The sequence below is a fragment of the Brassica napus genome, chromosome A3 (genome assembly GCF_020379485.1).
Source record: "Brassica napus cultivar Da-Ae chromosome A3, Da-Ae, whole genome shotgun sequence".
Lineage (NCBI taxonomy): Eukaryota > Viridiplantae > Streptophyta > Magnoliopsida > Brassicales > Brassicaceae > Brassica > Brassica napus.
The window spans coordinates 38,513,070-38,536,026 of record NC_063436.1 but is presented as its reverse complement, the minus strand read 5'-3'; the positions used below and the strand labels follow the sequence as shown (position 1 = coordinate 38,536,026).

General features: G+C 32.1%; 2 protein-coding genes across 15 annotated transcripts; one reads left to right on the top strand and one right to left on the bottom strand.

Moving 5' to 3' along the window:
• Positions 1-11,898: 11,898 nt before the first annotated feature.
• On the top strand, positions 11,899-15,887 carry LOC106441889. Its single transcript, XM_048776949.1, has 6 exons — positions 11,899-12,858; positions 13,092-13,196; positions 13,311-13,418; positions 13,498-13,626; positions 13,739-15,333; positions 15,495-15,887. The coding sequence occupies exons 1-6, from the start codon at positions 12,532-12,534 to the stop codon at positions 15,751-15,753; spliced, it is 2,523 nt and encodes an 840-aa protein (XP_048632906.1). The 5' UTR covers positions 11,899-12,531; the 3' UTR covers positions 15,754-15,887.
• A 201-nt stretch (positions 15,888-16,088) lies between these two features.
• Positions 16,089-22,262, bottom strand: LOC106403865. Of its 14 annotated transcripts, none has more exons than XM_048776941.1 (19): positions 21,794-22,262; positions 21,261-21,707; positions 20,916-21,191; positions 20,740-20,827; positions 19,063-19,931; positions 18,670-18,975; positions 18,554-18,598; positions 18,401-18,487; positions 18,244-18,321; positions 18,059-18,157; positions 17,915-17,971; positions 17,727-17,825; positions 17,352-17,639; positions 17,194-17,265; positions 17,035-17,106; positions 16,876-16,947; positions 16,685-16,756; positions 16,519-16,590; positions 16,089-16,414 (listed from the first exon to the last, which is right to left on the bottom strand). In XM_048776941.1, the coding sequence occupies exons 1-19, from the start codon at positions 22,247-22,249 to the stop codon at positions 16,304-16,306; spliced, it is 3,666 nt and encodes a 1,221-aa protein (XP_048632898.1). In that variant the 5' UTR covers positions 22,250-22,262; the 3' UTR covers positions 16,089-16,303. The 14 variants fall into 14 exon arrangements, with proteins under 14 accessions (XP_048632898.1, XP_048632899.1, XP_048632902.1 ...); XM_048776942.1 differs by having other exon boundaries at positions 16,876-17,106; positions 17,352-17,423; positions 17,511-17,639; XM_048776945.1 differs by lacking the exon at positions 17,035-17,106 and having other exon boundaries at positions 17,352-17,423; positions 17,511-17,639.
• Between the last annotated feature and the right edge of the window lie 695 nt (positions 22,263-22,957).

The window sequence follows — 22,957 nt, the reverse complement described above, 5'->3', positions numbered from 1 at the left end:
GCATAAGACTATTTGGTTCAAGGAACATATTCCACGTAATGCATTTATATCATGGTTGGCTTTGCGGAGAAGAGTGCCAACCAAAGATCGCTTGAGGCGTTGGGGGTTAAATGTCTCAGGAACGTGCGTCCTTTGTAATCTGGAAATAGAGACTCACCATCATCTCTTCTTTGAGAGCTCTTTCTCTCGCTTGATATGAGAGCCTTTTGCTGCTTAAGTTTAGATTTCTCCTCTGGCGGATCTACACTCTGTTGCAGCATGGATCAATCAACCTCGCGTCAACGCAGATGCGCATGCTACTCCAGTCATCAAGCTCTACTTTCAGTCAGCCATCTACCTGCTGTGGAAAGAGCGTAATGCTCGTGTGTTCACAGCTGTCTCCTCACCTTCATCAGTCATCCTTGCCTCTCTCGACCGTATGATGCGTGACCGTCTCCTCTCTTACCCGGCAAGTTCTTCTTTCTCCTCTTCTCTACTTCTTTTTATCTTTCTTGTATAAGACCTCCTTAAGGCTTTTTTTACCTTGAGTTGTTGTTGGTTGTTTTTGTTTCCTTGCTGTAATAAGTTGTTTAAAAACAACAGTGTAACCTTTCAGAAAATGATAATCTTAACATCTTACCCAAAAAAAACAACAAATATTGACTTATTTATGTGAATATATATTTTATTTTAAATTATTATAGTGGACGAAGAAAGCACCATAATTTGTACAACAAATTTTCATAGATTCACCTCATCATGCTCACTATTTTACCATTTTAATTACATAATTGTACATGAGCTTCTTCACCCTCCCCGGTTATTTTCTCTTTATTTATAACTACAATATAAAGTTATAAACTATATATATTATAGATTAGTAATTTATTTACCTTTGAAGTCTAACGATTAAAAATAGAACATAATTCAATATAGATATATGATTCTATTAATAAATTAGCAGTTACAAATTTGAAATTTCTAGAAATATCAAAAGTCGTATGTTAGTTAATTATCTTCTAAATGATGTCTATTTCTATTTCTTTTTGGATGAGAATATTTTGGCTGAGGTGGATAGTCCCAAAAGCCTTGAATTTAGTCTCTTTTATATAGTAGGATTATCACTAGAAGGATTTTTAAATGCAACATATAAATATGTTTAATTTACAAAAATAGTTACAATATATGTCATTCATTATTTGGTTTATCCAAACAACACTACAGTTCTAACTAAATTAACCATAAAAATAATTAGTAATTTACAAAAATATTCATTTTTTTTTAAAAAAAATTACAGAATTATCTCATGTGATTTAAAATATATATGACAACTAATGATACTGAATAATATAGATTTGCTAATAATTTTTATATCCTCTATCATTTTTGCTTAATTTTATATTATTGAATAAATTTAATAATCATATTAATTCTATAATACCAATTTAGATTTTTCTATTATATTCTGGATTTTTAAAAACAATTATAAACTACTAAATTCATCATAAAAACCATATTGATTTCGTAGAGGCACTATATATTATTAGATGTGTTTTTTTTTACAACGAACGGCTATTCCATTACTCAAATTTAAGGTGGTCTGGGTAACCAGACCGGAATACCAGACCGGAATAAAACAACCAATGTAACAAAACTCTCTATGAAATGATCTCGCAATCTTAGCTAAAGAGTCTGAAATTAAATTTTGTACCATAAGGATATGAGATATCATGAAATCCGGAAAACATATCTTTAGTGTCTTTATCGCCTCCAACTCAGTTGCAAAACTTGGCCAAACTTGAGGCTCTTTTATCATCGCGATCAAATTCTTACAATATGTCCTAAAGCTCTGACATGATGTATGTTGTAGCATGATCTCCATCGCCATCGCATTCCTTCCACTTCCGAATGTAAAACAGTCTCTCTCGCTTTCTTAAATTTTGCATCCCCATAAGTTGAATATTTCCCATGTTATCCTTCCAAACCAAAATTAGATAGGGCTTATGGAACTACATTATTTGATGTTTATAAATATACATAATCAGATGGTGTTTTCTATGCTTCTTTCTTGCATTCTTGGGTTTCTATTATTTCTTTTCATGCTTGTCAAACCATACTGCTCGCTTATTTCTGAACATGTACATTGTTTTTACCTTTTAACAAAAAAATAATTATAGTCAGCTAACAAGTTAACCACATGGGTGTGTTCGGATGGCGCATGAAATCCCAAGTGTCCCTAAGGGACTTGGGTTCGAATCTGTGCCAACTCAGATTTATCCATCCATGTGACCAGGTGACATGCGTATCTAATTCCCCTTGCAAACAATCGGGTCTGGCTGGTGCTAGTGGTCAGGCTCCCAAAGAATCAGTCGGTTGGGTCTCAATCCGCCGGATATTCCGGATTATCAGAAAAAAAGTTACATCATTCAAGTGTCTGAAACACATAATATTAATATGAAATTTGTTTCCCCTGTCTAATACGTTGTTTCTAAGGAAACTTGATTTTAATTATGAAGATTTATTTTTTGTTTGCCTGCTTTGTATCTTAAAATGTTTTTTTTTTTTGTTTCAATACACATTTCAGGTGGTAAAAGGAGAAAGAAAAGTGGACTTTTTGCAAAATTGACCTACAACTTAAAGTCAAACACAAAACTAACCTCCCTTTTTTTTGAAAATTGGTTTTGCCCTATTCACCCCACAAGTTCATATTATTTACGAAAATGCCATCAATTTTTTTTTTTTTTTTGAAAATGACATCTTTACTCTCTCACCCTCATCATCTTCAAGTAATTACAAGATTGCCATTGTCATCAATACCACAACCACCATGAACAACCAATTTGAAGTTCTTAATGCTCCCAAAATCGATTTATCCTTCTTCTTTTTCCATTCTTGTGAACTAAACACAACATATCTCTCACTTTCTCTCCACAATGAGCTAAAAAAACCCAAGATTTTGATTCTAAATTTTTTATGGTTCATAGAGTCATAGAAGCTAACGATTCTGGGTGGGTGACTTTCGTTTGTGATTCTATGTGCTTGGAGAAGCCTTATGTATGCTAAGGAACTTATCTCACCAATTTAAGATATGACATCGAGTTTTTTTCCAGATATGTTCGTCAGACGACTTACTTGGGAAGTCGTCTGGCTGTAGACGACTTACCTGGAAGTCGTCTGGTCAACGCAGAGGTTATTTTTGCAATTGATTTTGAAATCTGTAACCTGAGACGACTGAAAGTTAAGTCGTCTACTATTGTTTGGTTTCAAAAAAATTTCCAAAGAACCTAGACGACTTACATTTCAGTCGTCATAGGTTAGTTTTGTATTTGACTGGATAATTTCAGAAGTTTGACTTCCCCAGACGACTTACATTTCAGTCGTCTGGCGAAAATTAAAATAATAATATTTTTTTTTAAAAGTAAACGACTTACAATTAAGTAGTCATAGGTTAGTTTTGCAATTGAAAAAAAAACTTCAAGATTTAATTATACACAGACGACTTATAATTCAGTCGTCCACCAGACGACTTACATTTCAAACCTGGTAAATCCTGGACGACTTACATTTCAGTCGTCTCGTGGACGACTGAATTATAAGTCGTCTGTATATAATTAAATCTTGAAGTTTTTTTTTTCAATTGCAAAACTAACCTATGACGACTTAACTGTAAGTCGTCTACTTTTAAAAAAATATTATTATTTTAATTTTCATTAGACGACTGAAATGTAAGTCGTCCAAAAAGTCAAACTTCTGAAATAATCCAGTCAAATGCAAAACTAACGTCTGACGACTGAAATGTAAATCGTCTAGCTTTTTTGGAGTTTTTTTTTAACCAAACAATAGTAGACGACTTAACTTTCAGTCGTCCGAAATAACAGATTTCAAAGTCAATTGCAAAAATAACCTCTGCGTTGACCAGACGACGTATAGTTTAGTCGTCTAGACAACTTAGATTGAAGTCGTCCGCGTCTTCTCCGCTAGTTTTTAAGTCTTCTACGTTAGTTTTTGAATAACTTGTATTTTTAAGAGTGATAAGTAACTTCAAGATATGTAAAACTCATATTTACAAAATATGTTCTCTCCCTTAGTTTTACTAAGTTTTTCAACACAAACTTATAAAAAAATATGATATGCTTTAACTAGTTACTATTGTTTGTTTCCATCTTTTAAGTATTATTGTTATAGACAATAATGATGACTGTTGTTATGAGTTGGAAGAAGGGTTAAATGCTTCTTAAAATGTTGTATCAATATGAAGCTACCAACATTCTTGTTTATTAAGATGAGAAAAAGGCCATTGGAGTTTATTATTGCATATGAGAGATCCAAAGATAAGAAAAATGCTACTGAAGTATATTATTTCATTGATTTGTAAATGTGTAAACACATTGTTAGCACATTTAATACATCTTGGAAAACATTATTACTGATTTTACAAAAAATTCACAACTAAAAGAGTCGACATGCAATTCACAAAACAGACCACAAACAAAACTATTATAGATCATTCCTCTACAAAGACAAGCTTGGATTCCACTTGAGTAGACAAGACCAGACGACTTTTAAGAAGTCCAGACGACTTCTAAGAAGTCCAGACGACTTCCAAGAAGTTCAGACGACTTTGTCAGAAGACTTTTAGGAAGTTCAGACGACTTCCAGACAACTTTACAGGAAGTCCAGACGACTTTTAGGAAGTCCAGACGACTTCCAGATGACTTCCAGACGACTTCCAGACGACTAACAGGTAAGTCGTCCCAGAAGTCTTCCAGATCTGAAAAACCTGCATATTAAATCCAAATCTGAAAAACCTGCATATTCAAAAACGTTCAAATGGCTTAAAAACAGAAAAAATGAGTGGAAGATTAGATAAATCTACCTTTACAGAACACACAAAAATACATATCTAAAAATAATAGATCTACCTTTAAATTAGTGGAAGATGAGTACCATCTAATTAAAAACCTGCAAAAAAGATAGATTAGTAAGAAAGACATGAGACAAAACTGAAAAATTCATATAAAGTTTGGTGTTTTCAAGTCAAAGAGATTAGAGTGGGTTTAGAGAGTTTTAGTTTGAGAAAAAAGTAAGAACTTTATACAACAAGAAGTTACCAAATGAAGAAAAATCAGACATAAGAACTTACCAAAACGCTCAGAAAAAAATCCAGACGACTTCCTGGAAGTCCAGACGACTTTGTCAGAAGACTTCCAAGAAGTCCAGACGACTTCCAGACGACTAACAGGTAAGTCGTCCCAGAAGTCTTCCAGATCTGAAAAACCTGCATATCAAATCCAGATCTGAAAAATCTGCATATCCAAAAACGTTCAAATGACTTAAAAATAGAGAAAATGAGTGGAAGATTAGATAAATCTACATTTATAGAACACACAAAAATACATATCTAAAATTAATAGATCTACCTTTAAATTAGTGGAAGATGAGTACCATTTGATTAAAAACCTGCAAAAGAGATAGATTAGTAAGAAATACATGAGACAAAACTGAAAAATTCATATAAAGTTTGGTGTTTTCAAGTCAAAGAGATTAGAGAGAGGTTGAAGAGTTTTAGAATGATGAACATTACATTTTTGTTGCAGCCAATTGAGCGGAGGAGAGAGAATGTGTAAATTTTTCTTTATATAGGGAGACAAAAAATCCAATTAGGTTAAATATTTTTGACTCAGACGACTTCCTGGACGACTTACATTTCAGCCGTCTGGTGAAGAAATTAAAACAGACGACTTACATGTAAGTCGTCCATAAGAGTTTAATATTTTTAGCGGGAAACTAAAATAGAAGACTTTCCAGACGTCTGGTGAAGTAAGTCGTCTGGTTTAAATTATTTAAGCGGGAAAATATTTTTTTTAGAAAATTTTAGGCGGGAATATTTGGACGACTTACATGTAAGTCGTCTGTTTTAATTTCTTCACCAGACGACTGAAATGTAAGTCGTCCGAGTAAAATGATCCGGTTAGGTTAAAACGTACATTGGTAAAATTAAAGGTTCTGTACGATGTGGATGACTGAAATATACGTCGTCCGAGTAAATTATTCAACAGACGACTGAAATATAAGTCGTCCACACCCTAAACATAACCCCTAACTTTAATTATCTAATTAAACACTTCATAAAACCAAATCAAACTTGAAAAGTGTTTACTATACACAGAAATAAACACATATAGGTGAAAACTAATTTTTGAAAAAAACATTTTAGTTTTCCAAAATCTAACCCTAACAATACATACAATACTACAACATATGTTTGCCAAACTCCTAAACCAAAGTATTTCATGATTCACTACTTCCACTCATCTATCTTCAAAACAAATCAATTTTATCATATCTTAATTTATATCACTTAAAACTGTTTATAATTACTTAATTTTTATTTTTCACGCATCAAAATATTTTTTTACAAGATTTATAAATTATTTTTAAAATAAACTGGTACCAGACGACTTACACTTCAGTCGTCCAGACGACTTCCAACATCTCAGACGACTCAGACGATTTACTGGGGCTATATTCGTAAAAATGGCTTCTGTTTTTTTGTTTGGTCACAAGGGGCTGAGCTGTAATTTCACTAGGTTTTTAGGTTAGTTTTGCATTTGATTCAAGTTTGGGTATATGTTTGGGATTAAAATCAAGTTGTGGGTTAGTTTTGGCAAAAATCCCAAGAAAAGTTGACAGTTTATCAAAAAAAAAAGGAAATTTTGACAGGAAGCAATGTATACAGAGAAAGATACGTAAATCCTTTAAATACTGAAATAAGAATCTTAATATTATTTACAAGTTGGAATAAAAAGAAGGAGAAAATTTTCAAACTAAAAAGAAGAAAGTACCTCCTGGACACCAGAGATCATGAGATTCTAGTGGAAAATTATATGTCGCTTTACAAAAAGGTAGGCCCTTCATATTTTTGTTTCCTACCACGACTTGCTTACAAAACTTGTAATCAACTGACAACTATGTATCTTCTGTGTCGGTTCAAAAAATTGTTTCTCTTTTGAACACAGAATTGATTTCTTAAATTGATCTATATTATAAGTGTATACTTTATTTCTTTCCAAAATCAGCTAGCTAATAGTACCATATTGTAAATGAATCCGTCTCATTAAATGTATGATATGATGCATGATAAATGATGCACCTTAAAAGTTGATAAATTAGGAAAAAAATAAAGATAAAGGAATAAAAACTAACGAATATGTATACCAATTGTCGATTTCATGTTGATGGCTGATCAGGTACCAATGCAAAAAGAGAGAATCGAGCGTAGAAACTACGCCTCAAAAAGACTAATTGTTTGTTATACGACATATGATATTCGGGGGCATTTGTTGAATTTATAGACAACATTTTAGTTTTCCAAAGTTATTATACATTCATGGAAACTCGTAGCATCTTTAATATTGTACTAGTAATTTATAAATGTAATCAATGATCAAATCAAGGTTAGAGGTTAATAACCTAAATTAATCTGATGGAAAAGTTCGTTAGATAAAAATATGCCATGTCAAACATCCAAACCGAAGCCTAGGACCAACTGGCCAACATGCATTAACCCATAAAATATCTATGAATCTAGTTCTTCAGTTCTTCTTATAATTTTCATTTCTGCTTGGTCAGAATGAGTAATATATGAATATCTAGACAGTCTTAGTTTGTTCAGGGTATCATACTACATTTCGGTTTCCATGTGAAAACTTTATTCGGATTTAATCCGATTGATATGTCTAATTTTATTATTTTCAAACCAGAGATTAATTGAAACTTGGATAATTAAAAAATAGTGTTGCTCAAAGTTACTAGATTATAAATCATAAACATTCATAAAGTTCAAGTTCAAATGCCTATAACTATATCTTGTAATAGAAAATGGCTAGGTTATTTCAAACACAAACTATATATACATGCATGTACTATACTTTTATACTTATATAACACAAACTATAATCTGATCGTTTGTATTACATAACTCAAGTTGAGTTCAAAACATACACGTGTAAGTAAATTGCACATGCTAAAAGTGTAATGTTATTTTAGCGTAAACCCACCCTTTCAGTTTCAGTGCATGTAAATTGTAATTTAAATGTACACCAAAAAAATTGATGACTTTGTAAGAAAATTAAAGGAAGAAGGAGATTGTTGAGTTTATGGTTGTATCTCTCTTTGACTTCTTCGTCACACTTCCGCTTCTATCTTTGTAAGATTATCTTTTTTTTTTTATTATTTGAGGAGAATTGATAAAAAAATAACATTGGTTTCATGTGTGTCATTTTTTAGGTGTCATCACCACATATATTTTCACCACATTTTTTTAAAAGCTCTTTCTCAACTAGAATAATTACAAACAAATGGCACTGGTAATTACATTATAGTATAACATTTTCGATCAACATTACATTACATTCAGATTAAAAAAAAATGAATATTTAAATAAGGCAACATATTATTACCACTTAAAGAGAGACTTTATTGTTTGTTCGAAAACTTGGAATTGGTTCATTTAAATAAGGCAATAAAATATACGTGTGTTTATAATCATTTACGCTTGAGTAAATAATTGGTTCTTTAAACTTCTTTATAATCTGTTTTTTACGGTTTGAATTGGTTCTTTTAGCTTGATATGCCGATTTGTAAGAAAATATCATAACCAGTATTGCAGTTCATATCTAATCCTGCAACAAGTTAACCATGTCTAACATAATGTTTTGAAAAACTAATATGAGCTTCAAATCGTTTTATGATCTTTTAGATTCAAGTCAACGAAAATCCTTTTTTTATTCCCAAAACTTAATGCTTCAAATTTTAAAGGAAACACAATTGACTTGATCACGGGATCAAATATATTATAGAAAAAAAATGAGAATATATAGAGAAAGATATACATTTTTATAGTATCACATGGTCTGATGTATTTTTTTTTACAGTAACGTCGTCATTAAGTGTGTCGCTTATGGTGCACTTGCTCATGTTTTCAATGATTTATGGAATTCTATAGATGCATACATAGTATTATGTGTTTTACAGTGTTGAAAAATTAATTAGGGACAAGGTAATCTATTGTATTTATTGTATATAATAAATCTTTTGGAGCTGATATTATATGTATATCTTGCTAATATTTTTCATTTTTCATAATAAAGCCGACTTAAGAAGGTTACTAACATTGATGGGTTTTCCAAAATTGTCTTCGACCCCACTGGTGTTCTAGAAATTGATGCTTTACGATTGAGGTAATACATGCATTCACATATTTTGTTAAATAATGTTTTTAATTTCTCAAGATGATCTCTTTGCTATTGCTCATAATAGGATTGCAAACAAAGACTTGTGAAAATATTATTGACAGCAGTTATTTTGTCTCTATTTTTCATTTTCTTTTGTTTTCTGATACATTGTTCCTTTTATATTTTATTAGACTATTACTTATGTTTCATTTAATCTTATATTTATAATTTATCTTTATGCAAACAAATATACAATTTAATTTTAAAGTCCATCGCATATAAATTTATATTGACATACTAAAATTCTTAGCTATAACTCGTACTTTCTTACATATATTTTTCTTACTATAACTTTAACTTTTATTATGTCTACATATTAAAAATTATAATACTTTTAAATCTACTCGCTCCGTGCAGGGCGCGGGTTATCACCTAGTTAAAGGAGTTATTGGGAGATGAATTTGCATAAAATTGGTGAATTTTAAGAGTTAATAGATTTTAAAAAGTTATGTGAATTGTGAAAATTTATATACATTGACTTATGAAAATTGATCATAATATTTTTAGATTGATATAAATTTTCATGAATTTATATTACCTCTTTTCTGTAATTTGTTTTTGTAAAATAAATATAGAATCTATTTATTTTTTAAATCATATACCATGATTATTTATTTTTTTTCTTTCAAATTAAAAAGTAAATAATACAGATACATACAAAATTGAACAATAAATAGCCATTTTAAAAGATTTGTCACAAAAAGAGCATTAAAAAAATGACCAAAAGAAGTTTCATTAAAAAGTTAAAAGACTATTCTACCTCTTGTTGTATAGATGTATAAGTAATAAAAAAAAGTTGTTTTTATATAATTTTAAATTATATGTTTTCAAATTCAAGCTTTTTTATAATTTTTATAATTTTTTATTTTGAAATTCAAAAAAATAGTTTTTAATTATTTGTTTTAAAAATATTTTAAAGTTATCAAGCTTTGTAAATGTAATTATTAATATTTATATTAAAAATATCATATTTTAAAAAATAATTATATATTCAAAAATGTGAAAGTATATAAATGTAATGAATTATAGTTTTGAACATATAATTTGGATTTAAGGTGCAATAGATATTTGGTAAGAATAATTATGTTGTTTTCTAGTTTTTTTATCACAAGGATTTTGAAAATCACATGGATACATAAGATATTTTGAAAGTTGAGTCTTATGAGTAAAAATGAATATAGTTCATCTCCCAGTAATACTAGATTTAGTTAGAATTATAAAATCAATAATAAGTAAACTTTTTAAATAACAAGGGATTTGAATGGATTTTAAAAATTCGTAAACCAATAACAATGGTTCTATTAAGATTTTTGAAATCCAAGAACCAGTAACAATTAATTCTTATAATTTACAAAGCTCATGAGAATTCAGTTACCAATAACCCCTTTAAAGACTTCGGGGGGGGGGGGGGGGGGGGGGGGGGGGGGGGGAATTGTTAATTTATCATATTAATATAATTATTCTACGTATATATTTGCTTCTCTTGTAAATACTGTTTGAGGTATGACCCTTGAGAGGGGCCATCAAGTTGTCAAATATATATTTTCTTTTCTATTTGACCAAAAAAAAAATATATTTTCTTTTCCAAACATTAATCTGTTTTTAGCAAATATCTCATTACTGTAAAACCGGTTGATGAACATTAGAATTTAAAAAATATCTGATTAGTTTACAACAAACTGGAACATTTTTATATATATTTATATTTTGCCAGGTATAAGTTATAATTCTTAATTGTTTTTTTTAACTGGTCTCGAACTCAAGAAAAAGAAACGACAGCTACTATAAATAGTTCAGAAGGTAGACCAAAAAAAATAAATAGGTTTAAAAAAGAGTGAGATTTCTAGTAGAGGGAGGATTTTAAAGTTTTGCTTTTTCTAGGCACATTCAGAATTTATACAAATAAGGCAATTTAACTACACAGAGAAACAAATAAAACTAGAAAATAATAAACCTAGGAAATAAGTAAAAACAAACTAGGTGGTTGCCCGTCAATTTGTGGATATAAGTTTTGTAAACAAATATAATATGTAATATCATAAATTTTGAATAATTATTAGAAACATTAAAATATATAATTTTAGCTTTAATATAATTATTCTACGTATATATTTCAAACATGCTTCTCTTGTAAATACTGTTTGAGGTATGACCCTTGAGAGGGGCCATCAAGTTGTCAAATATATATTTTCTTTTCCATTTGACCAAAAAAATATATATATATTTTCTTTTCCAAACATTAATCTGTTTTTAGCAAATATCTCATTACTGTAAAACCGGTAGATGAACATTAGAATTTAAAAAATATCTGACTAGTTTACAACAAACTGGAACATTTTTATATATATTTATATTTTGCCAGGTATAAGTTATAATTTTTAATTGTTTTTTTTAACTGGTCTCGAACTCAAGAAAAAGAAACGACAGCTACTATAAATAGTTCAGAAGGTAGACCCAAAAAAATAAATAGGTTTAAAAAAGAGTGAGATTTTTAGTAGAGGGAGGATTTTAAAGTTTTGCTTTTTCTAGGAACATTCAGAATTTATACAAATAAGGCAATTTAACTACACAGAAAAACAAATAAAACTAGAAAATAATAAACCTAGGAAATAAGTAAGGGGAATTGCCACTAATACCACTTTCCTAATACCACTTTTCAACTTTACACTTTTCAAATTTACCTTTAAAATTTTAGTGGGTAAAGTACCATTATACCCTTATTTAATCAAACATAAACATAAGTCTTCTCCCACAAGAAATTGAAAATTCAAAAACCCCTAATCGAGAGATTGATTCCGGCGATCGAGAGATTCCAACGAGAGATCGATTCCGGCGAGAGAGATCGATTCCTTCGAGAGAGATCGATTCCGGCGAGAGAGATCGATTCCGGCGAGAGAGATTCGATCCGTCGAGAGAGTTTCGACGACTTCAGCCATTTTCACCGGCGAGATTTGATTATTCAGGCGACATTGACGTCCGACGAGATTTGGCGAAGACTACAAGCTCAATCGAATCAATCTCTCTTCACGAACGTAACAAAGTGATTTTCGTCTCTTTTCTGTAATTTTTGCTTGGTTTCTCAAAATCGATCGGTTTCTGGGAAGGAGACGAATTTTTCTCATGAAGTTTTCGAATCTCAGATTTATAAAACCTTATAAATTTTTAGCTATGAGGAATATAGTTTTATGTATTTTTCTTATTGATATATCTTGTTGATCATTCCTTCTCTAATACCCATGTTCTTTATAATCAGGTTATGGTGTTCGAAATTTGTTCTATATGTGGAGAATGGAAACTAATAAATGGAATTCACTGGGATTTCATAGTGGATGATCAACGAGGATCCTCTCTTAGTATGATTCATGAAGATATCAGCTACAATGATTTGATTGTGGCTGTTTTAGAAGATTTTGGAATTGATGGCAACAGAAACAGTGTAAATCTTAGCTATGCCTCACCTTCAAAATTAAACTTTGGTACAAAAGAGCTTCCTCCAGCATTTATTAGGAATGATCGTCAAGTAACATCTTATCTGAGCAAACTTAAGGAGAATGGAGACCTTCATCTATGTGTAACCATTAAGGTAACTGCATGAAACTCTTTTGCTAACTTGTTTGTTTATTAGAGTTATCATTTATTTTATAAGGTAGTATGTAGTAGTAGTGATTTGCTCATTGCTTGAAGAAGTTTGCCATAGCAGTATCTATTACAACTTTTACATTTATAAGACCTTATAATAATAGTTGTGCATTTTGCAGGATCATTACCAAATATATTTTAACTATTAGCTTTTATGTTTTTTTTTTAATGTTTCAGAGAAGAACTCAATTATCACCAATGATTATGTCAAATATGATCCAGCCACGGGGTGGAAATAGTAATCATGATTTGCCTATTGCTGGAACTAGTAATCCGCGTGAGGTATTTATTACAACTCTCATTTTTATAAGGCCTTGTAAATGATTATATATTTAGCTTTATCTTTTTATGTTTCATTACAAGATTCATTACTAGCTTTATGTTTTTATGTTTCAGACAGGAACACAAAAATCACCATTGATTATGTCAAACATGATTCAGACACAAGATGAAATTTCTAGTACTCATGATTCGCCTATTGCTGGAAGTAGTAATGTATTTGAGGTACTTTTCAAAACTCTTACCTTAACATTCATAATTATAATGTCTTATAAAGGTAATAAATACATGTTTAATTTTCTAGAGAGGAACAAAAACACACGCGGAGACTGAATGGAACAGCATTCAGAGAGTTGACGAAGTCTCTGGTATACAACATACTTGTATTAGCGACAGTCTTATTTCTCCTTCAAGTGGTCTTGTTAGCAATAAGGTACATATAACTTTTTCCTCTGTCAAATATAAATATATGAGAGTTTAATCAATGTCTTATAATGGGTTATAAATTCTATTTTTAATGTATATGTTTCATGTTTTTATCTTAGAGAGGATTGGACTCGATTGGACTTGCTGTATATGGGTCTGGAAAGTCAAAATTGCCATCTTTCTCCAGTAGACGTGGTAGAGAAAGCATGGGAGAAGATATCTTGTCTCCCAGTTGTGGTGATGATGATGATTTGTTCTGCGGGAAGTTTTTCAAGGATAAAAAGGAAATGAGCACAAAGTTGAGGTTGCATGCAGTTAGTAAAAGCTTTGAGTTCCACACAGAATATTCAGACAAAACACGTTATGTTCTTAGTTGTGTGGATGAAAGATGCAGTTGGAGTTTTCGTGCAAAATCAGTTAAAGGATCTCAGAGTTTTTTTGTTCGTCATTATGTATCTAAACATACTTGTGACACTTCTCTGAGAACTGTTAGTCATCGGCAAGCTACTGCAAAATTGTTGGGAACTATGGTCAGCAATCATTATGAAGGAGGAAAGATTGGGCTGAAACCTAAACAGATCATGGAAAAAGCTAGAAATGATCATGGTGTTGTGATTACATATTCAAAGGCTTGGAGGTCTCAAGAGCACGGCCAAGATATAGCTAGGGGTACTCCTGATGACAGTTATGAAGCTTTGCCCAGTTGGTTTCACATGATAAAAGAAAAGAATCCAGGTTCTGTGACTTTTATCGAAGTTGATGCTGTTGGGAAATTCAAATACGCATTTTTGTCGCTTGGTCCATCTATCAGAGGGTTTAAGTTGATGAGGAAGGTACTTTCTGTTGATGGTGCCCATCTGAAATCAAAGTATAAAGGGACTCTACTTGCTGCCACAGCACAAGATGGTAATTTTCACTTGTATCCTATAGCTTTTGCTATAGTTGATTCTGAGAATGAAGCCTCATGGAGTTGGTTTATGAAATGTCTGAAAACCATCATTCCTGATGAAGAGGATTTGGTTTTTGTCTCTGATCGTGCGGCCTCTATTGAAAAAGCTCTTTTACAACATTATCCTGTTGCTCACCATGGAATCTGCATCTTTCACTTTCAAAAGAATGTCCAGGACAATTTCAAAAGTTCAACACTTGTCCCTTTGGTTGTTGAAGCTGGTTATGCCTACACCAAAGCTGATTTCGATTGCTATTTTCAAGAGATTGAGGAGTCCGACATTGTATTAGCAGATTATCTTCGTAAAGCAGACTTCAGGAAGTGGACCCGAGCTTATTCTCCTGCTAATCGCTTCAACATCATGACGTCAAACTTGGCCGAATCTATAAATTCTTTGCTGAAAGTGAGTCGTGAGTATCCAATTGTCTGTCTTTTTGACACTATTAGGATGATAATGACTAAGTGGTTCACTGAACGACGTGAGGAAGGAGTTCGTCACATGCACCCTGTCACTGTCGAAGTGGGGAACAAGATGAAGGAGCTATATGATTTTACGTCTCGCTTCCTTGAAGTTTCCAAAATCAATGATTCAGAGTTTGAGGTTAAGGGAGATACAAGAGATCAAGTGGTGAATTTTCAAACAAGGCATTGTTCATGTTTTGTGTTTGATATTGAGAAGTTTCCTTGTGCTCATGCAATTGCCGCTGCAAAATCTGGGAATAAGCACGAAAATGATTATGTCGATGAGTTTTTCTCCAATGAAAGGTCCGTTCTCTCAGCCATTGTGGTAATACATCAGCACGTTTATATATGTTTACAAAATTGATCAAATTTATAAGGTTTTATAAATATTGTTCTACAACACTTCTTTTTCATTTTTCTGTCTTTATTGTACCTTTATTTAATTCTCTTAATTTTCTTATTAGGTTTACACTAGCATATTCAGAGAGTGTATATCCTGTTGGTGATAAAACATATTGGGATATTCCTCCCCATGTAGCTTCGTTTGTTTGTCGCCCTCCATCTACACGCTTTCCTAGTGGGAGGAGGAAAAAAAAGAGGATACCAAGTTCGTGGGAGTATGGAAAATATCGGCCCATATCTAAACCATCACCCAAGGCTTACAAATGCAGCAGATGTGGACAGAAAGGACACAACAAAGGTAGTTGTGTAAGGCCTATTTGATAACAGAGTAGTATAAAAACTTGTGTGCAATTGATTATTTTATATGATGTTATAAGAGAGAATTGGAATCGAATAGATTTTGGGGAACCTTTTACTATTACATTTTATCGTTTTATAATGATTTATAAAGTTTACAGGTGTCTAATAGAAGTTATGTTCCTTTTATTTTTACATCTATCATTTTATAATGCTTTATAAATTTTGCAGGTGTCTAATAGAAGTTATGTTATTTATTATACGAAATGTGTGGTTACATAAACTACCCTTTATAAATCATTAGGATTCAGATTAATTGTAGAAATTATATGTTCGTTTGATATCTTAGCTTACTTGCATGAACATAAATAAAATATGTTTCCTTAGCAAAGGTTTAAGGTACAAACCAAAATATATTTTCCTCATCATGAAGGATTAAGGGACAAGCCAAAAGATGTTCCTCATTGAAGACATCATCAAAAGATAACACACTAAAACTGAAAAAGTTCCATAGATATTTGTTAAAAGTACTAAAAAACTGAAAGAGCTTCATTTCTTCAAATTCGCGATGCTTCTAATCGGCATTTTTAAGATCTTCCAAAACACTTCCTATCACATCATCAGCTGAATCTTTCTCAAATTGTTTCTTTTGTTTTTTCGATTTGGGGGTGCCAACATTGTGTTCCTTTATAAGCATAACAATTAAGAAAATCAGAAATGATAATTGGATGTAGTCAATGAAATTTGAAAGAATATTTTATAAACCATTATACATAGAGAGATATTTACCTTATTTCCTCTTCCATTCTTCTTTGTAAACTTCACGTGCTTTTTAGATGCATCCTCATTCCCTTCTCCATCCTTCAATTTTAATGACACAATAAGTAAAGTTACATAGAGCATATTAAACATTTAAAAAGTCAATCAGTTTATAAAGACTTATAAATCAGCTTACTTCATTGGTTTCTGCATGATCTTCTACTTGTTGTTGTACTTCACGTGGGGGTGTTACACCTTTCTTCTTTCCCTTATATTACAAGACAAATAAATAACTTAGCAATTTCGATTTTAATAACAGCTTTGTAAATCAGAAATGATAATCAGAAAGAACATTTTATAAACTATTATACACAGAGAGATATTTACCTTAGTTACTCTTTCACTTTTCCTTGTAACCTTCACGGGCTTTTCATATGCATACTCATTTTCTTCTCCATCCTTCAATTTTGATGACACAATAAAAAAAGTTACATAGAGTATACTAAACAACATTTTATAAAGCATTATACACAGAGAGATATTCACCTTAGTTCCTCTTTTACTTTTCCTTGTACCCTTCATGGGCTTTTCAGATGCATCCTCATTTACTTCTCCACCCTTCAATTTTGATGACACAATAAAAAAAGTTACATTGATTATACTAAACAGCATTTTATAAACCCTTATACACTGAGAGATATTCACCTTAGTTCCTCTTTTACTTTTCCTTGTACCCTTCATGGGCTTTTCAGATGCATCCTCATTTACTTCTCCACCCTTCAATTTTGATGACACAATAAAAAAGTTACATTGATTATACTAAACAGCATTTTATAAAGCATTATACACAGAGAGATATTTACCTTAGTTACTCTTTCACTTTTCCTTGTAACCTTCACGGGCTTTTCATATGCATCCTCATTTTCTTCTCCATCCTTCAATTTTGATGACACAATAAAAAAAGTTACATAGATTATACTAAACAACATTTTATAAACCCTTATACACTGAGAGATATTTACCTTTCTTCCACGTTTCTTTGAACCTTTCACGGGGTTTTCAGATCCATTTTCCTTAGCACCGACGTCAACATCTGTATTGACTTCTGTGTCATCCTCTTGTTGTTGCTCCTCTTCCTCTTGTTTCTGTTCCTATTTCAATTAAAGGATTACATATTTATAATGATTTATAAATTTAAAACGATTGTTCAGTTTATAAAGATTTATAAATCAGCTTACTTCATTGGTTTCCGGATTTTCACTCTCTTTATCACCGTCGTCCACATCGTCTTCTGTATCCTCTTCTTCTTGTTGTTCCTCTTCTTCTTGTGGCTGTTCCTATTTAAAAAAAAAAAAGATTACATATTCTTAATGATTTATAATTCTATAACGGTTTTCAATTTATAAAGGGTTATAAATAAGCTTACTTCATTGACTTCTGCGTCATCCTCTTGGTGTTGTTCCTCTTCCTCTTGTGTCTGTCCCTATTTCAATAAAAGGATTACATATTTATAATGATTTATAAATTTAAAACGATTGTTCAGTTTTTAAAGATTTATAAATCAGCTTACTTCATTGGTTTCCGGATTTTCACTCTCTTTATCACCATCGTCCACATCGTCTTCTGTATCATCTTCTTGTTGTTGTTCCTCTTCTTCTTGTGGTTGTTCCTATTTTAAAAAAAAAATTACATATTTTTAATGATTTATAATTCTATAACGGTTTTCAATTTATAAAGTGTTATAAATAAGCTTACTTCATTGACTTCGACTTCTACATCATCTTCATCTTGATGTCCTACTTCACGTGGAGGTCTTACACCATTCTTCTTTCTCTAATATTACAAGAAAAAAAACTAGCTTAGCAATTTCGAATTTAATAACAACATTATAAAATATCAAAAATAAAATAACCTTAGCGATTTCCTTTCTTTTGGCATCTATATAAACTCCTAAAACTTCATTTTCGTCAAGTTCATAATCGGCATTCTGTCCATTTACCTGAAATATTATATGTGAGCTCACACACATTGTATTAAGAATATGAAGACGTTATAGATAGCAAACCTTGGTTTTTGTGGCGGCTTCAGTTTCTTTTGACTTCTCAGTTTCCTGTTACAAGTTAGAAGCATATGAATCTTTTTGTCATTTACAACACGAAACAAATATAGAAAGTAGTTTACCTTCACAGTTTCTCCACGAATGTTCAAAAGACCTTCAAGGTACTTCACTCTTTCTTCAAGAGACACTACCTTATTATTGAGGAATTCAATCTTTTCTTGATCAGTTGCATCAATCCCAGGAACAGAATTATTTTCGTCCACTTCAGCTTCAGCAACGGCAATGTCGACACTTCTATTGAGCCAATCTTGTCTCTTCAAACGATATCCTCTTTTGACAAGATCAACAACTCTTCCAAATTCACAGTCAACATCTTCAACCAAGTCGCTATGCAATCCGGGATCTCCAAGGATACATTTGACATCAACCTGACAAGTGTTTGCATATGATCAAACAATCGGTAAAAGAAGAATGCAAAGACTAAAACAGTTTTATAAAACATTATAAACGGTTACCTTCTCCATTTGGTCGAATCTGTTAACCTCCTCAATAGTAAGCGCTTTGGTTTCTTTCCAATGCAAGCACAAGGGAAACTGAATTCCATCATCGCTAATACCAAAGAATGTGCCTAGTTGATTCACAGAAGATAACGCCCAGAGCTGAAGCGCATATATAAAGCCACAAATCGCGTATTGATTATTCTCCGTCAGCTTTGCATAGGTAAAGCTCTTCACTTCTTTCAGTAAATAATCAAAGGCCAAATTCCCCCAGGGATACTTGCAAAACTCTTTGAAATTTCTAGCTCTAAGCAGACGCTCTTCTGGAATACTTGTCACCGGATTGCTTGCCATCAATATCCCTTCCACAAGGATTGTAGCTCCCAATCTTAATCTCTGATCAGCAGTAAGCTCTTTACTCTTTTCGACAAGAAGCTTAAGCAAGGTGTTTAGAGTTTGATTCTTGTTCATCCATGGATCTTTCTTCTTCTTTTTTGTTGCTGAAGTCTCGGCTTCATCTTCATCTTTATCAACAACACAAGGCAGACCCGTTGTCAAGTGGAATTCTCTTAGAGAAAACCTCATTAGTTGTTCTCCAAAAGTAAACCACAAACCCTTCTCGCCTATATCAATTCTCCTTAAGAGTAAGTGATGAATCAAATGCCTTGAAAACACCATAAGCTTCTGCTTCCTTCCCATCTTAATTACCGGAGCCAAGAATGAATCTTCAAGCTTCTTGAATTCTTTGCCCAAAAGGGTTTCAACTTTACCAACCAACTTCAGATTGGAGCGCTTGTTAATTCTTTGCAATACGACTCCTTTTGTACCAGTTTCGGAGATTCTTTTTGGCAAAGCAATCTTGTCATTAGACTCACTCATCGTTTCACCTGAAACAATTCAAAATGGCAATGTCAAAGATATGTTTTATAATGACTTATAAAGGTTTTGTTTATCAACACTTGTAAATCATAATAGATCATTCTAAAATCGATTAACCACATCAAAAACGAAAGAACTAGCAATGAAATATATCGCAAATGACAGAGTGAGAAGAAGAATCGCTAAGAAGAACCAATAACATTACCGGAGTTAAGAGAAATCGATGGTGAAAAGTAAGTTTTTGTAACCAAAGAAATGTAGAACGGCGGAGTATAAATAGAGATCAAAAGATGCGCTTCAGCTCTGTATCAGAAGAGACGCGAACGGAGGAAGGCGATGAAAAGTCCCGACTTTTTACCCTAATTCGTGACGGTTTTATTTTTTTTACACTAAGGCCCAATTTCGATTATCAATGTTTAAGGCCCAAGTTTATTTATGGTTTAATGCTTAGAAAACGGTTTTATAAACTATTATAGATTAACAAGCTTCTGCAAAATATTTATATGCTTTTTAAAAAATTTTATTAACCCTTATAAATTATTATATAGAGATTCATAAGTCTTTATTAATTATTGTCAAAATTTGTAAATCATTTTATACAGATTTATAAATCTTTTAAAATTGTTTATAGGTCTTTATATATTACCTTATTTTATAAATCTTCATAAAACCTTATAAGCCCTTCAAAATAATTGTCAAAATTTTATATAGATTTAGAAGCCCTTGTAAACTATTTATTGCTCTTATAAACTACACATATTTGTAAGTCTTTATAAATTATTTATAGGCTTTTATAAATCATAATCTACATTTTACCTCGTGGAATCTCTTGAGGGTCTATGATTGGAGTGGCTACATCATCCATCATATCTTCTGATTCATGAGGTAATGGTAACTCCTTTCCCTACACATCATTAGTAAAAATATATAGTTTAAAGATAAGAAAAAGAAGCCTATGAGAACACATATATAGGTGATAGTCTAAAACTTACATATATGGTTTCATGGTTTTGTGTTTCAGCCTCAGTGGCTTCTAAAACAGAAGTGTTTCTGTGTCTCTCGAGAGAGGATGTGATTTCTGTGGCATCATCATTCACCTTATCCTCTTCATTGGATTCTAAAACAAGTGTGATACTAGGGCTCTCTTGATCGGATCTGATTTTGGTGGCATCATCATTCAACGTATCATCTTCATCGGTGGCAAGTGTGTTACTAGGACTATCTTGACCGGGTCTGATTGGTGTGCCAGCATTATTTTCAAATTCTCTCTGCAAAAATGGTGTAGGAAGATTTTAAATTGCACCAAAAATGAATACAAATTATGTGTGAGAAAATACCTCATGTGCGCGAATCCAACTACCACCACCTAGCCACTCCATTGACAGCCTAATCTCAGTATAATTAAAAACCGCATCCTCTTTTGTGGCAGCGAAATACACTTTGTATTTGTTTTCAAGGAGAATTTCCGTCACTCGACCTTTGCGCCACCCATGGGTAACAACCACTTCAACATAGTCGTTCAGACTGTACTCTGCACAAAGATCTCGAGGAGGAGATGGCCTTATTTTGCAAATATCAACTATTAAATGTTTTCCTTCCGCTTCATCACTCGAATTTTGTGAGATTGTACATCTTTTGATCAGAAATTTTCTTCTATCATCTCCTTGTTTCCGAACTTCTGTAATTACCAATGCTCGGACCCAAATTTTTTCCTTTTCACTTTCACTAATTTCACGGGTCATTTCCACCAACTTCCCTCTCGTAAACATGTGTTGACTCAATACCTTCAATTCCAAAACAATCATATATAAGCTAAAGCCCTCAAACATTCAAAATTTTATAACTTAAAACATACAAAAAAAAACAATACCTTGTTTTTGCTTTTGACCCATTTGGAGCCGATCCAATCAGCATGAGGTCTCAGTTGGCTTCTGATGAATCTCATTATGTCTGGTGGATCATCAAAGTAAACCAAAAAACTACCATCTGGCCTTTCAACTACGATAACACCAGTCCACCAACCATTATTAAAATAAGCATCCACCACCGACCCTTCCTTGAATACGACACCCTCATTCAGACACTCTGGCGGGACTGGCCGAATAAAACTTCTTTCAATAGTTTCCTTCAAAGGACTTACACCATCTTCGTTGAACATAGTTTTGTAACTAACCCGAAGCTTTTTTCCTGTTACTCTCGTCGGATTTTGCTCGAGGATAGCTCTATACCAAGAACCTCTGAACCCATCTTCTTGAATAGATACTTCTACTTCACAATCTTTGGCAATAGACAAAAGTTTTCCTTTTTTCTTCAAATTATTTTTCATCTTCCTGAGGAGGAATCGGAAATGCAGATCACAAAAAAAAAAATCAAGAAAAGAAAGAAACTAGGTGAATTAAGATCAAATGAACGACATGCATCCAAGAAACTGAAACAAATTGAGATTTTAGATAAATCAATTAGGTTCCATACAAAAATTCAATTCGATTTTGGAGTGTATATACAAAAGCAGATAGGAATTTCAATTTGATCTAAATTGAATATAAAAAATCAAAAGAGAATACAGTGAATGTTCTTGAATTAACTTTTGCTAAATTCGATTCAAGTTGAATTGGAACTGAAACTGAAACAGATTGAGATTTTAAGTCAATCAATTAGGTTTCAAACAAAAATTCAATTCAATTTAGATTGTTGATTCAAAAATGAAGATGAAACTCAATTACCTTTTGCCACGATAATGATTCAAAATGGGGAAGATTGTTGTGTTGATTCTTCTTCTTGAAATTTACGGACATAGAGAAACGATGAAGAAATGATAGAAAACAAGAAAGCAAAAAAAAAAACGTGTCATAGTGAAGAAGATGAAGACGTGTCGCGTGAGAAGAGTTAAATTTACTGTTTTGCCATCCCTTTTGGTAAATGATAAAAAAACAGATAAATCGTTGAGGTCATGGGTCGAACACGGGTTTCTGTCTAAATTGAAATTTTAAGCAACCTCAACTTACCACTAGACCATATTACTTACTCGTTATGA

Coding starts and splice junctions, on each gene's coding strand:
- LOC106441889 (XM_048776949.1), top strand. CDS start 12,532: ATGGTGTTCGAAATTTGTTCTATATGTGGAGAATGGAAACTAATAAAT. Junction 12,859..13,091: donor ATCTATGTGTAACCATTAAG/GTAACTGCATGA, acceptor TTAATGTTTCAG/AGAAGAACTCAATTATCACC. Junction 13,419..13,497: donor GAAGTAGTAATGTATTTGAG/GTACTTTTCAAA, acceptor TTAATTTTCTAG/AGAGGAACAAAAACACACGC.
- LOC106403865 (XM_048776933.1), bottom strand. CDS start 22,249: ATGAAAAATAATTTGAAGAAAAAAGGAAAACTTTTGTCTATTGCCAAA. Junction 17,972..18,058: donor AAAATCCGGAAACCAATGAA/GTAAGCTGATTT, acceptor TTATTGAAATAG/GGACAGACACAAGAGGAAGA. Junction 16,415..16,518: donor AGAATGGAAGAGGAAATAAG/GTAAATATCTCT, acceptor ATGCTTATAAAG/GAACACAATGTTGGCACCCC.